The sequence below is a fragment of the Ips typographus genome, linkage group LG5 (genome assembly GCF_016097725.1).
Source record: "Ips typographus isolate SLU linkage group LG5, UJ_Ityp_2.0, whole genome shotgun sequence".
Lineage (NCBI taxonomy): Eukaryota > Metazoa > Arthropoda > Insecta > Coleoptera > Curculionidae > Ips > Ips typographus.
The window spans coordinates 3,258,643-3,274,403 of record NC_138426.1 but is presented as its reverse complement, the minus strand read 5'-3'; the positions used below and the strand labels follow the sequence as shown (position 1 = coordinate 3,274,403).

The 15,761-nt window shown below is 36.0% G+C and overlaps 1 protein-coding gene across 3 annotated transcripts in view; it reads left to right on the top strand.

Annotated features, from left to right (window-relative positions):
• The window catches only part of prd1 (pleckstrin homology domain-containing protein pruning defect 1), a 58,797-nt gene that overhangs the window by 19,108 nt on the left and 23,928 nt on the right, over positions 1-15,761 (top strand). For all 3 annotated transcript variants that reach the window (XR_014178495.1, XM_081981023.1, XM_081981022.1), the window contains exons 10-14: positions 3,555-3,849; positions 4,046-4,393; positions 8,604-8,984; positions 14,010-14,164; positions 14,464-14,683. Coding sequence is in view for 2 of the 3 variants with exons in the window: in XM_081981023.1 (XP_081837149.1) it covers positions 3,555-3,849; positions 4,046-4,393; positions 8,604-8,984; positions 14,010-14,164; positions 14,464-14,683 (1,399 nt within the window). In the remaining variant the exon portion in view is untranslated. The remainder of the gene's footprint in view (positions 1-3,554; positions 3,850-4,045; positions 4,394-8,603; positions 8,985-14,009; positions 14,165-14,463; positions 14,684-15,761) is intronic.

Here is a 15,761-nt window from a genome sequence, read left to right as displayed (position 1 = left end):
CAAATCTTCTTTTCTTTTTGTTCTTCCTTTTGATAGAACTATGTCCGGCTTTTTCCATTTTTTTATGCGATGTCCTATGACGATGAGTTTTAGGAGTCAGCCCAGCTTTTTGGTGGCCTTCGTAGGGGTCTGACTGTGTTGGTTTCTCATTGCATGCGGCTTTGGCGAGTCTATCGTTTCCTATCCTGTCAACATGCTCTCTCCACTCTGTTCTTTTTCCTTGTGACCATCTAACAACATCTGGCATCCTATTGCATCGCTCCCGGGTTTCACCGCTTTGCGATATCTGTCTCTGAGAGTGGGAGTAGGGTCCTCATTTCGGTCGTTTGTACTGCTCTTTTCCCCCGGTTGATATCTGCTCTCGTTTTCGCTGCGTAGGTGAAATGATGAGCCTCACTGCTGTTCTGTAGACCTTAGCCTTGCTGGTTATTGACATGTGTTGGTTGGTCGTTTAGTGGCAGCTTGCATAGATTTGGTTTTCGGTATCGAGATGCTCATGTTATATTTCTTTGCGACCTGGTTTACATATAGCATTCGTTAGAGGTTGTCCTCATTTTCTGTTTCATGAGAACCGCATCGTCTGCATAACTCGGTGTGTCATATTTTGTAACCTCATCCTACACTTTTCACCTGGTTGATGATGCGGTCCATTACCAGGTTTTTCCGATGTTCATTTTTAGACCTACTGTTGCACATACCTTCTGAAGTTCCTGTAGCATTATTCTAATATCTTCCAAGTCGTCAGCTGGTAAGACAATGTCGTCTGCAAACCGTAAGTTTGACAGACTTTGGCCCTCTGTTTTTAGACCTTTTTGGTCCCAACCTAGCGTTTTGAATACATATTCTAGAACGGTGATGGAAACATCGTATCTCCTTGGCGTACTCCTCTCCCAATGCTTTCCTCAACTGTTTTTTCCACCGCCTGTTTAATTTTATCCCCATGTCACAAGAAAATTTTAACAAGCTTTCTTGGATAAGAGCTATTGCTTCCAGAAATGATTTCCCAGTGTCTGTAATTAACAAAATTTAACAAATGCTTAATTATGTCAGATATTAAAGAAATCACTTCAAATTATGTCAACATTTGTTTTAAAGTAGAACATTCAGCAAAAGCTTCTTGTTTAACTCCAAGGATCCAACTCCCACCCTTCAAAAATCCAGTTTACCAACTTTCTTATGGCAGTCCTCACTGTGATGCTGTTTATGCTGGTGAAACAGGCAGAAGGTTTCAGATGCGCCTAAATGAACATATCAAAGAGTTTGAGAAGCACTCTAACAACCCTAATTTGATCACAATTAACATGAAATCCCTTTTTGCTAGACACATGCACTTCAATTTAACATAGACGAAGGGTTCAAAGTTCTACACGTTTGGGATAAGGGTAACCTTTTCGATTTGCTTGAATGAGATAACTAAAGTTTCGGCGGTTTCTGATATCGTCTGCCTCAATGATCAAGTGAGACACTCTTCCACTCCTTTTTTCAATTTCCTGGTCTTTTGACAGACTTCCTTCCTCCCCTTTTTTTGAGCTGCGGTTACTTGCACTGTCGACTTGCTGTTCCTGGTGACACAACACAACTTTTCCTTTTTTTTTTAGTTTAGGTCCATATTTGAAAAATTGAAGTTAATGATGGTATCTAAAAAACGAAACGTCGAAGCTGAAAACTAATACTGTTTTCTTGAAGAGCATAAAAAAGTGCCTCCAGAAGGTGCCATTGATTTTCCCAAATAATCACCAATAAAGTGGTAAAAAATTGAAATAGTAATTTGACTTTTTCGGTTTTGGTCGGATATCTCCGGAAGTAATAAAAATAATTTTTTTTACCAAATTATTTAGCAATAAAATGCGCAACTTTGCCTTTATTTAACTAAAGCTCTATCGACTATAGTTCCTGAGATAGCAATGCTAATGCATCGAATTTGTAACACCCTGTATACCGAATTTCAGATTTTAGAAAGTACTGGCACAGATATGTATACAGGTGTGGTAAATCCAAAACCGACCATAGGAAAACCGTGTAACTGACAGAAAAACGTAGATAATTGCATGCGTGGGACAAAGACAGTAGGACAACGAAAAAAATACCAAGTAGGCCATATTTTCAGTACGCTGTTGCCAAAATCCAATACCGTCGAAAAAATTTATTTTGTCATGTTTATCGTTTGGCTGACCTGGCAGAATTGGTGTAGTTGTCTCTGTAGATCGTCTTCCGTTTCCGCGAAAATAGCTGCATCATCGGCGTAGCATACCATGCTGATTCTTTTATTCTGTCCCATTCGGTCGGTATCTCTTCCGTATAAGTGTCTCCTGCCTTTACTTTAGTCATGTTGTTCATATTGAGACTGCGGACTGCTCTTATGATGGTGTCTGGCGTTTCTTTCGCTGTCAGTATATTTATGATGTCGGAGGGGCAAACCCAATCAAATGCCTTGGTCAAATCGATGAAGCAGACATATGCTGGTGTATTAAATTCGATTGATTTTTCTTTTAGTTGTTTGATAATGAATATGGCGTTGGTCGTGGATCTGTTTCGTCTGAAGCTTTGTTGTTCTTCCCTGTTTGTTATTTGTGTTTCAAGTCTTTCCTTCAAAATGCCGGTAAAGAGTTTCATGCTGTGTTCAGCAGCGTTATGCCCCTATAGTTGTCCGGGTGCGTCTTCTGTCCTTTCTTGAATATAGGGATAGTTATTCGTTTGTGCCATTCCGTAGGTATTTCCAATGTTTCTAAAATTTTGTTGTAGAGGATTTTTAGACGTTTTTATAGTTCAGGTCCGGCATATTTCAGAAGTTCGATTGGGATGAGGTTTGTCTCGGGAGCTTTTTCGTTTTTCAATTTTTGCCATTACCTCTTCTTCGTTCAGTGTTATTTGATGGTTTGTCTCGTAGTTTTCGATGCTTATGGCTTCTTCGGTGTTACAGAGTTTCCTGAAGTATTTTACAATTATGGTGACTCCTTTTGTTTGCACAAACTCATTTATTGACCTTTTTCTGTTCTTGAGCATCTTCCAGACTTTCTTCTGTGCTCCATATAGGTCGTGATCCAAATCGCTTGTAAATTTTGACCAATAATCTCGTTTTATGGCTTTGATTCTGGCATTGATTCTGTTGTGAAAGTTCTTTAACTTCTTGACCGAACCAGGGTTTTTTGCTATTATTGATCCCATTTATGTTGACTTTTCTTTTACAAATGGATTCTTCGGCTTTTTCAAAAAATCAGTTTTTAGAAAATACTTGCAATTTTTTGCCTCCCCGACTATAAAAAAAGATACGAAGGGGGCTCCAAAAGGTCATATTTTTATCATTACCCTGTAGCTCAGAAGGGGGCAGCTATAGAAGGTACGACTACTACATCGTTTCTTTCACAAAAATCGAGTACAGGTTTGCGAAAACCGCAATGCTCTTCGTCTCCTAGTTCTGGAAATAGACCCTGTACACCAGGTGTAGTTGTAGCGTATACTTTGAAAACTGAAATACCAGAATATCTTTTGGATGAATTTTAAACTCAAATTATCCTAAAAATTGCACAATTTATCTCCCCCTTTTCTATTTCCAGAAAATCAAAGAAACCAGAAATAGACGGTGAGGAAGATTTTGAAATTATCAATGATGTGTGCAATCCTACTCTGGATGAGGTCTTCACGGATGAAGCTAGTATGTCTGAGTCGGAGATAAGCACTGTATGTTTACGAAACTTGAGAAATGAGCAAAACGCTTCACCAGCAAAAACGGATCGATTCACCAATGAGATATTAACTGATTTATCTCAAAACCGAAACTCCAAGCATTTGGATTCTCCAAAAAGAAAAATTCAACGAAGTAATCACTATACTGTGCAGTCTTCTTTTAAGGTAAGTTTTTTTTTACATCATTGGATTAATATTTCGATATTTTTTTTTAGAATTAGAATTAATTTTTTGAAACTATTACTAAACATAATATTTTGTAAAGTTAACTTTTTAGTAAAATAACTACAAATATTTTTTTTATTTAGAAATATTGAACTTTGAGAGAGACAGAGTTGACTGAAATCTCTCAATTTTTTAGGCATACCCACTCGAAGTCTCTCATAGTACTGATTTGGGCAAATCATGGCCAAACTTACGAGCATCCTCATCCAAGTCGTCCTTAATTAACCAATTTTTGAAAAATGTTACTTTAAAAAAACTTTTAAATTTGAACATGAGCTCCAGTTTAAGACGCAGGGATTGTTTGGGTTTGTATCCGAAAAATGCGAATCGGATAGCGATTAGCAACAAAGAAATCGATGCAGTCATACAACAGGAAATTGTGGTGGGAAAAGGTAATCACAAGATGCACGATCCTGTCGATAAACGAGTGGCCATGAAGTTGAAGACGCAAGTTTTTAATGACAATATGCAGCAAATACTGAAGGTAAATGTAATTATCATCTTTTATTTTATTTTCACATAAATTAGGTTGCCTAAAGGATTTTTATACGCAAAAAATCAAACAGAAAATATTTATTTTCACATTCAAAACATTTATTTACCTATTTAATTCAGTGTTACGTTATTCTATTTTTGTTTAATTTTCTGCCTCGTTTTCCGCAAACTTGATATGTTTTCTGATTTCATTTTTTTTTAATTTGACCGTTAATTTAAAGCTGAACTAGAGGCATTTTTAAATTATTTCAATAGGTATCCGAAACCCATTTTTATTACCATTTTTTCCCATTCCCATCGTTGACGATTTGACGGTTCAATAAGTGTCAATTATTGGGACGTTTTTATTAATTTCGTAAATAAACAGGCTTCTAGAACAACTTTGAAAGTGTTAAAGACTTTTAAATTCTACTGCGAACCTTTGAAAAAGTGCCAGAGCCCTCTATAAATGTCTTAAACCTCCCTAGAACTGTTTTCAATTGCCAGAGGCTTCTAGAACAACTTTGAAAGTGTCAAAGACTTCTAAATTCTACTGAGAACCTTAGAAAAAGTGCCAGAGCCCTCTATAAATGTCTTAAACCTCCCTAGAACTGTTTTCAATTGCCAGAGGCTTCTAGAACAACTTTGAAAGTGTCAAAGACTTCTAAATTCTACTGAGAACCTTCGAAAAAGTGCCTGATCCCTCTGCAAATGTCTTAAACCTTCCTAGAACTGTTTTCAATTTGCCAGGGGCTTCTAGAACAACTTCGAAAGTGTCAAAGACTTTTAAATTCTACTGAAAACCTTCGAAAAAGTGCCAGATCCCTCTAGAAATGTCTTAAACCTCCCTAGAACTGTTTTCAATTGCCAGGGGCTTCTAGAACAACTTTGAAATTGTCAAAGACATCTAAATTCTACTGTGAATTTTCGAAAAAGTGCCTGATCCCTCTGCAAATGTCTTAAACCTTCCTAGAACTGTTTTCAATTTGCCAGGGGCTTCTAGAACAACTTTGAAAGTGTCAAAGACTTTTAAATTCTACTGAGAATTTTCGAAAAAGTGCCAGATCCCTTTACAAATGTCTTAAACCTTCCCGTAACTGTTATAAATTGCCAGAGGTCTCTAGAACTATTTTGAAAATGTCTCCAGAAGTAGCCTTCCTAGAATTGTTTTAAATAGCCTGTAAGACCATTTTAAACCTATTAAAAATTGAAAAGTACAGAGGTAAAGTGACCAGAGTTCACTTTTGACAAAAATTATGAAAAAGCGTCATCTTACAGTTTCTTACTTAAATTTTACAGTAGTATAGTTTATTTGAGTCAAAAATGTGCACAGTTCTTGCAATAAAATAAAAACGATCTGAGAGTCCGAGCAGTATTACATCTGAAAACATTATTCCTTTAGCACAAGTGGCGCCATACAATTAGAAACGGCAAATTTTAATAGAAGCCTTCTATTTTCGTCTGTTATTAACCAACTACTAAGTATCTTTTGCTATATCAAATAGTATTTATATTTATAATTTTATCGTCAGTAAGAGTGTTAATGTGACTGCGTGAACAAAAACAGTAAAATCACCTTTAAAAACTGGTTGGAACGTTTCTTGAACTATTAGTTCACAATTAGCGATCAAAAACTCCACCGATTTTCTACATTTTTCGGTGTTATTTTAATTTTTTATATCTTCGATATCTCATTTGCCATTTTCTCTCACACAGCTTTATAGTTTTTTAATCCTAGTCTTCACACCTTGCTTTTATATTTTTTATATAAATCAATTAAAAGTACTGTGTTGCTGTTGGCCAAAAAATCAGCCTCTCCAGCAAAATCAGATATTTTTTGGCCGCATTCGTTTTCAAGCTCCATGGAGAGAGCAGAGCTTTTTTGACCGCACAATGACGTAATTTGAAAATTGATCAAATTATGGTTTTGCCAAATTACGTCATCATGAAGTCAAAAACGAATGCGGCCATTGGGGATATTCAGGTTACCAGAAACAGCAGCCTTGCTCATGTAAGACAGACATTTAATAAATTTAACATTCAGCATTAATGGTCTAGTAAATTACCTTTCATAGTACTAACTCCAATCTCCAATTGTTCGTTTAAGTCACTCTCTTAATATTAGTTAATTTACATAGTTAACATACATTCACATAGTTTATGTTTATATTACAAGTAAAAAATAAACAGAAGCTGACAGAAGTAAACAAACCACTTAGGTTAGGATTGTTAGAATGATATTAGCGCTAACTAGATCGATCAATACGCATGCATCTAATTTTAGAACTATCGGTTCTTGCTATTGAGTTGTTCAAATGATAATTTCACTCTCTATAACTGTGGTTGGAAGGACAAGCTGTCGATATTCGTTGGTTCTAAATCAGTACTTTGTAGCTGGTTGGAACAGCTTGTGATAAATGCCCATGCCTGTCAGTAATATTACTGCCGGTTAGAACACATCTTTGAATTGGTTTTTAAAAACTCATTTTTGGTAAATTACTTTTTATTTAGAGTCATTTCTACACAAATAATTAACTGTAGGGTTCTTGTTGTACTTAATTAAATCATATTCTCTTCATGTTTCCTTGTTTAAAGCTTAAAAAGAAGTACCGAATTTTGAGTACCTACTGTTCTCGTGGAGTGAGTTTACCCGTGCGTCACGAAGGCTACGTCATTTATAATCATATGCATCAAATCAAGTTTTCGTCAACAAACCTGTTGTATTCATATTATAGAAAAGGGCGTGTCTAAAGCTTCGTCACGTTTAAAATTTTGCGTGTATTGTCAGACAGAAAGTAGAGATCTTTGGCTGCAAATTTGCACTAAAACAACCTTATACCAAAACAATATCTTGACCGAAATAACATTTTTTATTTATAGGAAGTCTCCGTTTGGATCATAGAATTCCGTCTAAATTTGAAACCTACTTTATTTACCAAAATTCGCAGAGATGTATCACGAATATGTAGTATTTCTTTAACTTTAAGCTCTTGATTTAGGTTCTGGATGGTTACATGTTTCTTTAAAATAAATACAACAAATTAAAAATTTAATTAGACATTCTGAGTGATACTTATTTTATTTTAAACCCGCTAGAAAACATTTTAGACGCTTATTTTATTTTTTCTATGACTTTATTATTAATATGTAAATTTTTATGAAAAATCTATAATGCAACCCAAAAATCTCAGTCTCTGGAAACAATGAAATGTTAATAGATGTTTCGTACAAAAGTAGATATATTTTACTATTATTAACATACTATCGCTGTACATATCATAAAATGTATTTCGAACATCCATTTTAATGCTTTCAGATAAATCAGTGGTCTTGGCCCGTCGATAACATCTCGATTTACGTTTTCTAGGTGAGGAAATCATAAGATTACTTGCTTGCTTTTTCCGAATCGAATAAACAGTTTTGGGGGAAATTTTCAAAGCAGCTGCAACCTTCTAGTATCAAAAAAAAAAATACATCAGTAAGAATATGTAAGGTCTTAAAATTTCTTATTTTCTTCCTGAACAGATTATAGGGCTTCTAAAGGTCCTCCATCGGTTTTTTCCAATTCAAAATATTCACAAAGGTTAAGAATTAACTGCTGGGCTGTGGAGAATTTTTCCAGGCATTTTCTAAAAAAATTCCGAAAGTTAAAGTAAAGTAATTCCGAATTTAGGAAAACCCAAATGGCTAAATAAAAACAATAATAGACACTCCCACTTTTTTTTCAAAACAGGTTAGTATTTGTGCCAATTTTGGTTAGATCGTGACAGCCGACATAAAACAAATAAAAATATTAATAATAATATTATGAAAGTACTTACAGAATGTTAAAAGCGTAAACAATAGCTCTTAAAAGAACTGTGGTGGTGTTGTAAATAGAAAACTTTATAAATGATTAACAACACAAAGAAACGGAAAAGAATTAATAGTAAACAAATCAAATAAATTTCGATGGTTGTCAAACTGACAATGACTGAAATAGAAGCGCTGATCAGTAAATGTTTTTTTTTGGAAGACATTCACTTAGATATTTACCCTTTCTGAAAGTGAACAATAGACAAGGATAAAGTCAATAATGCATGTCTACTTCTAAATCACAGGGTAAACTCAGTCCGCGAGAACCGTAAATGATTTTGATTTGTTGGTAATCAAGTCAATTCACTATGTGATTAGATTAGAATGCTTTAAAATCTTTGTCTAACATTCTGCTTATGTTTTAGATGTTTCCAGTGCGAAGTACTTACACATCGGATGGAAACAGTAGACCTCTACTGCTAATACTAACTAGCAGATGTTTATACGTTGTCAGTTCAAAACAAAACTCCGTATTTTCGACCCATTTTGTTTTGTACTACACAGACTTAAACGTGATCTTGATTGGACCCAATGCACAAACTGTGCACTTCTCAAACTACGACCAGGACATGCAATGTAGTCTGACTACTGGATGCTCAAAAATTACTGGTGAAGTGATCAGTCAGTTAGAGTATGCTATGCGTATTGACAAGAATAAACCGCGCCTACCAGCTGTGAAACACCTTACCATGCAAGATATGTTCAATCTTACGGCCGCCGTTTGCAAACAAACTGCCGTAGATAAGGTAAGTTGATACATTAATTGAAAGGAATAAGAATTACATTTAAACATTTTGAATAACCATACATACAGTGTTAGAAGAAAAACCGGCATATATAGTATTTTTTGTTGGATTTTAATCAGCAGCAGTAATAACTTTTGTCTACAACAGTTACATAATATCGTAATTTCGCACTATTTTCAGTGTCATAATGACCACTAGTGCGTTAATAATCGGTGAACAATTTGTTTGTACATCTGGAGTTCTGTTGCCTCCACTATCTTGCTTCTTGTTAATATTAATATTAAAAATAACTTTTAGTTAGATTTTTTTAAATTAAAAAACATGACATACAATTACATGAAAACTCAATTATTATTAGGATAAATATTAATGGTAAACTCTTTGCAATTAGATAAATTAATGCCAGATGTTGACATGCCTAACAAGTCGCTGGAAATATTTTGAGTGTGAACGTAATTTGTTGATGTTGATGGAGTATCTTTAGATATTGAGGCCATATTTTCTGCATCCGGAGAAATATCCTTGCTTGCACCCAGAATTGTCATAGCCGTTCGTTTTTTCTTTTCACTAGAGGTTTCTATGTAGCTTTCAGCGACCTAATTAGATTTCCAGCCACCATGTCTTTTCGGTCAATGGATCTGCCCCTACAATCAGCTAAAATGGAGGTAGAAGATCGTCGAAAACAATGTCCGGTATTCTTTTCCGGATTAGGCAACTGAAGAAACTTGGCAATAAGTTTTGGAACACTACCTACTGTATTTATACCAATAGGTTGCTTAATGCATTTTCCTGCTCTATATCCAACCAAAAATCGGTTATGCTCGCAGTTATTAGGTCTTAATTTGATATATTTTCTGACCACATCTACCAGGTTTAAACCCGCAATATTTCCAGATGTTATAAAAAAAACTCTCGAGACACTTTTGTTTTGGTATTTGGTATTACGACTTGAAAGCATATTTTTAAGAAAATTAGTTATTTCCTGCTTAGTTAATACTTTGGATTTTTTTGGCTTATATCTCTCCGATTGTCGTTTCAGGAATGCAATCAAATGTACATATTTCTTGATGTCGACATTCTGCTTGATTGAAATTTCCGTTCTTAACATCGAATCATAGCACCAAAGAGATGATGAAGAGATGATGATGTTTTTTGCTTAAATCGTTGAAATATACTAGTAGTCCTTTCTTGCTGGTTATGTTGAGGATCTTTTTTTCACTACACCATTTTTGGTAACGTTCAAACGCATCGTGGTATTTTCTTCTTGATTTTTGTGGCGTAAGGTTTGAAACAACATTGAAAGCTTCGTTTTCAATGTCTGATGGCAGATCTTCACTTGAACTCATTTTAAAATGTAAACTTTGACTACAGTTGACATAAGCAATTTATTAACAATCGTACCTACGAATGTTGCCACAGTAATCCATTTTTTTTGACCTGTATTCAGTATTCTATATTTCAACTAAATAAATTTACTCAAATTTTCACATGCATGCGTTAATAACATTCATATCCTACTTGTTACGTAAATAACTATTATTTACGATAAAAAGGAAAATTTTAAACTAGACAGCCCAAAAATTACATGATATCCACTTCAAAACGCTAACTTGAGTCCGGATTTTTGCTTTTTGTAAATAATAAAAGCAACTAATCTTTGACATTTAATGTGAACGATCATAGGTGAACGATTTATGCAAAAACCCGTCATTTGACAGATTTTTTTCATGATTTTTTTTTCTTTTTTTTGTGGTTATTTGCTGTTATTTGTATGGTTTAACTAGTTTTTGACAAAACAAGCTTTTCAAGTTGTTTTAAATAAGAATTATTATTTTTTTCTTTCTATTCGTTTATGTGGCAAAGCCCCCAGTTTTAAATACTTACCAATTACCAAAGCTTACTTATTAGTTTATTAATATTCAGGTCAAGTGGGATAAATGTAAATACGGGAAATTGTAAACGCTGTTATATGTGTCTCCTTTAATTCTTTTGTTCTGTAACGTCGCACAGTGGGTCAATGAGGGCCCTAAGTGGACTTTTGCTATATTGATATCTTGAAAACTTCTGAATTACTAAAACATACCAATTATCTGTTGCAAAATGGGTAAGTATCAATTTACAAATTTAAACTGACCAAAAAATGTCCAAATGCTCGTGAAGTAGTCTAAAAAAATGTGTAAACATTCCAAAACACTATAGTAGCTCTAAAATGGCTTGCAAAAGCTTACAAAACAGCCTAGAAGCTTCCAAATGTTTTTCAACTTATCTAGAAGCTCTCGAAAGGTTTCAAGACAGTTTAAAAGCTTCTGTACGCTTCTAGAGCAGTTTAACAGCTTTCAAAAGTTTCTAGAACCGTCTACAAAGTTTCAAATGCTTTAAAAGCAGTCCAGTATCTCCAATGCTCTTTAGACTGTTCAAACACCTTCCAAATGCTCTTAAAGTAGTCTAAAAAGGTTTTAAAACACTACAGAAACTCCAAAATGCTTCTCGAGCAGTCGAAAGCCTTCCAAAGCAATCTAGAAGCTTCCAAAAGCTTTTATATTAGATGGCACACAATTAGATAAGTTACAAAGGCTCGCAAGCACTGCGGTAACGGAGTGAGAGACGGATGAGAACTGCCCCCACGAGAGCACTTAAAGTGCTGTTCAACTTCGTGCCCTTGGACCTTCACATAAAACTGGAAGCCATAGGGACAGCATATAGGCTGCGCACTATGGATCAATTACAAGTTTGCACGTTTGGACACTCTTGTATGTGGGATTGGGCCACTGAACGGTGCTCAATACTTCTTATGAGTAGTGACCATATGCCTAGAAGGCTACAGCCCTCAAACTTCCTCAAGGTTGTAATTACCGAGCGGGAGGAATGGGAGAATGGAGCTGCCCCGGGGGTCGTCCGTGATGGATCCAACTGGTTTACGGATGGATCCAGTAGAGGGGGGCTGACGGGGGCAGGTGTCTGCGCTGAGACAGGCCAAACAGCGAAGTACTTTGCATTGGGTACACACGCTACTGTAGTCCAAGCTGAGGTGCTTGCGATCCTGTATTGTGGGTTAGAACTACTGTCGGGTCCGCGACAGGAAGACACAATTAACATTTGTTCTGACAGGCGAGCTGCCATCATGGCAATCAGTGCTGAAGTAGTACACTCCAAGTTAGTTCTGGAGTGCAAAACAAATCTGGAAAAGCTGGCCCAAAAGAACGACATACGCTTTGTGTGGGTTCCGGGACACGCTCCTATTCCGGGAAATGAAAAGACGGATCGACTGGCAAAACTGAGCACTCAGAAAGTGCTTGTTGGTCCAGAGCCGACTGTGGGGATCGCCAATAGCAGGGTGATCCAGTCGCTAAAATCTTTAGCCCAGCAGCTGTTTCAAGAACGCTGGGACTCCGTCATAGGTATGAGGCAGGCCAAAGAACTCATCAGTGGCCCCTCAGTCAAAAATACGAAATACCTGCTGGAACTTAGCAGAGAGAACTTGGTGACCGGCCTACTGACTGGCCACTGCCAGCTGAGACGGCATCAGTACTTGATGGGTATAACCGAGGATCCTACTTGTCGAAGATGCTTGGAAGAGGAAGTCGTCAGGACACATCTTAATGTGGTGTCCAGCGTTCACTCGTTCGCGGACAACATCCCTGGGACAGTCAATAATGACGCCCAGGGCAATCAAGGAGCTAAGACCTAGCAGACTGGTTGGCTTTATAAAGTCGACTGGACTGCTGTAGCTACCAACAACCGGGACGTGACGGGCCCATACAGGAGGACATTTCTGGGGCGCTGCCCCCCGGTTTGCCAAAACAAACAACAAGCTTTTATATTTTTAAACTGTCCAGAAACCTTCCAAATGCTCCTAAAGTAATCTAAAAAGATTTCCAAAAGCCTTCCAAAAGCTTTTAGAGCAGTTTAAAAGCTTCTAGATCCGTCTACAAGGTTTCAAATGTCTTAAAAGCAGTCCAGAACCTCTAATGCTCCTAAAGTACTCTTAAGATTTCAAAACACTACAGCAACTCCCAAATGCTTCTAAAGCAGTCGAAAGTTAGTGCTAAGATGATACGTCACATTATAAACGGCATTTAACACATCTTTTATCCCACCAAAATTTGAGCCAATTATGTAGGCAATGTTGCCCGCTTGTGCAACTACGCTGACAAGTAATACACAGTTATAAGAGACGAAAAGAAAGACGAAATTAGTCTATGGCGAAAGTCTTACTGTAAAAAACTTTCGTGTGTATTTTTTCAACACATTTGTTCTGCATATTAATATATACGAGTATTTTAAAATTTACATTGTAAAATATGATTTGGCCCCATAAACTGCGAAAACGTTGTAAGAAACGTGGCAACGGCGCAGAGCACGACTATACAAAGCTGGGCAATGGGGAAGCTCCTAGATGGTGGTAGTATTTCTAGTAAATTGGGGTCATGTTGAAAGTGCTTTGTTGTGATTTGCATTTTGATGGTGTGACCACGTGTTTCCAAATAGTTTGTAAAAATTTCTCAATTTTCAGTAAAAAAATAAATAATATTAGCAATATATTTAACCCTATATGATATAAGATGCACAATTCAGTTTTCCGCCACTGAATTCCACTTCGGACTATAATAAGAGAGACAACAACCTAAAACACGTGTTAGCACAGACCCATCCCCACCCGCCGTTTGTTCATTCATTACTTTCAGCTGCAACAGATCGATAAAAAGAGCTGTCTGCTTAAAAATTATCTGTATTTATGAATGACTAGGCAGGTCTATCCTAAGATATTAATGCCTTTGGTCTAGATGCTTCCAAAAACTTTTAGAACAGTCTAAAAGATTCCAAATTCTCTTCAACTAGTCTAGAAGCTCCCACAAGATATCTAGACAAGACTAGATCTTTGTCTAGATAAAGCTAGATAAGGGATGTGACGCAACCGTCAGAAGTCCCTGAACAAAGAGTAGTTGTAGTTATTATTCTGTATCTTTTTCTACATGAGTTTTAAATATTTTGTTAGTTTAATTTATTCGGTACCTTTTTGTGCAGGATGAGGAATATTACTACTATGGCATAGTGCATGTGCAAGACTCTGTTACCGAAGATCAGTTTGGTTCATTAGGACCTACAAAAGAAGGGCCCCTTATGTTTAAATCCGGTGAATGGGAATCAGCACGGTGGGAAACTGCCTATTTTATATTGAAGTATGTATAACAATTTGCAAATTTTTATAAAATGTTTGATTCTTTCCTTTCTCTTAAAATCCAGATAGTATATTTATTTGTCAATTTTTCTTTACGACAATTTGTTACGGCTTATTTTTTAATCTGATCAAAAAACGTTTACGATCCTCAGTTTGATAGTTTATGGTGGTTTTTTTGGGAGCTGGATCTGTTTTACTCTGAATCAAACTTCAACAGTATAGCTGACGTTACGCAAAATGTATTTCTGCATCCTCAGGGCACTCATTTGAAAACATAATAGTTTTTGTTTTAATTTTTAGAGCCGGTGTCCTTTACATGTTGTCTTCTTTGTCGCAAAGGGTTCCGATGCGTATATTTCCGCTAATTAACGGTGCTTGTCAAGGTGCCCGGCGGATTTATAATAGTCACAGACCGCACACATTTCAGCTGATAGTTAATGGAAATTCCTTGTTATTGGCCGCTCCAGATGAATATGTGGCCAGTGAGTGGTTACAAGAATTAATTCACGCAGCCAGCGGGGTAAGTTAATTGTGTAATACTTGTTGGTGTCTTGATCAATGATCGTTATTATCACAATAGTTTTTTTTTTATAAAGATTGGATAACCTCTTAAAGAAAAACTGGGACTCATTTTCTTTTATAAGTAACTGTTTCTGATGATTAACGTCGATTAATTTGTGAAAAATTGAAAAACTAACATTTAAATTAACTATTTCAAGGGTCGGTATTTCCATCGCCTTATAAAGTAGCTAATAACTATATGGCCACTAAAGTGTATTCCAAAAAGTAATTGTCGAATAAGTTCCATTCCTATTTCATTGCAAATTTATTTGATGGATTGAAATTCAAAAGATGTCTTGTCATTGTCAGAGGAGTTTGATTTGTCATTCCTTTGGAATTCGTGGCTGTTAATTAAGCCCTCCAAAGACAATCTGTTTTTGAAAAAGCAGAATGGACGTATTTCGTTACCATAAAATGGAAATAAGAAGCGAGAAAGATCAGCACTAGAGCGGAAAGTACTTTTGCCGCTTTTACATGATTGCAGCGTTCGGCTTCGCCTCAAGCTGCAATTTTCATGTGCAAGCGGCAAATATGTACTTTCCGCTCTTAATATAGAATATACTATTAAGTAAGCAGCGTGACATGGCACCACTAAACGCATATTCGCGTAATTTTAAAGCCAGACGCAGCAATTCCGATCTTTTGACTGTTGGAAAACATCAGTTTTAATGCGGCGTTGTCTAGTTGACAAATCACATTTTTTGTTTTGTTTCTAGGCAAAAAACAACAGATTTTGTGTGTGTTTTCTTTAATTATTGTGTTTCACTTTCGTCGTATTTTTAGTTTAGTTGTTTGTTATTAGTTTATTTTTAATATTCATCAAGGGGTGTTATTTTATACTTAATACATTATGAATTTCATGTTTAATCTTAAAACAGTCACGTGACCATTTGTACTTAAAATGAGTCACAAGATTTAGAGTTTGAAACTAAAAAACAGTCACGTAATCTTTAAAATTAAATTTAATTATTGAAAATAGTCACGTGACCCGGCAAATAATATTTTGTCATTTACAGTCACGTGATCTTCAGGGTTCC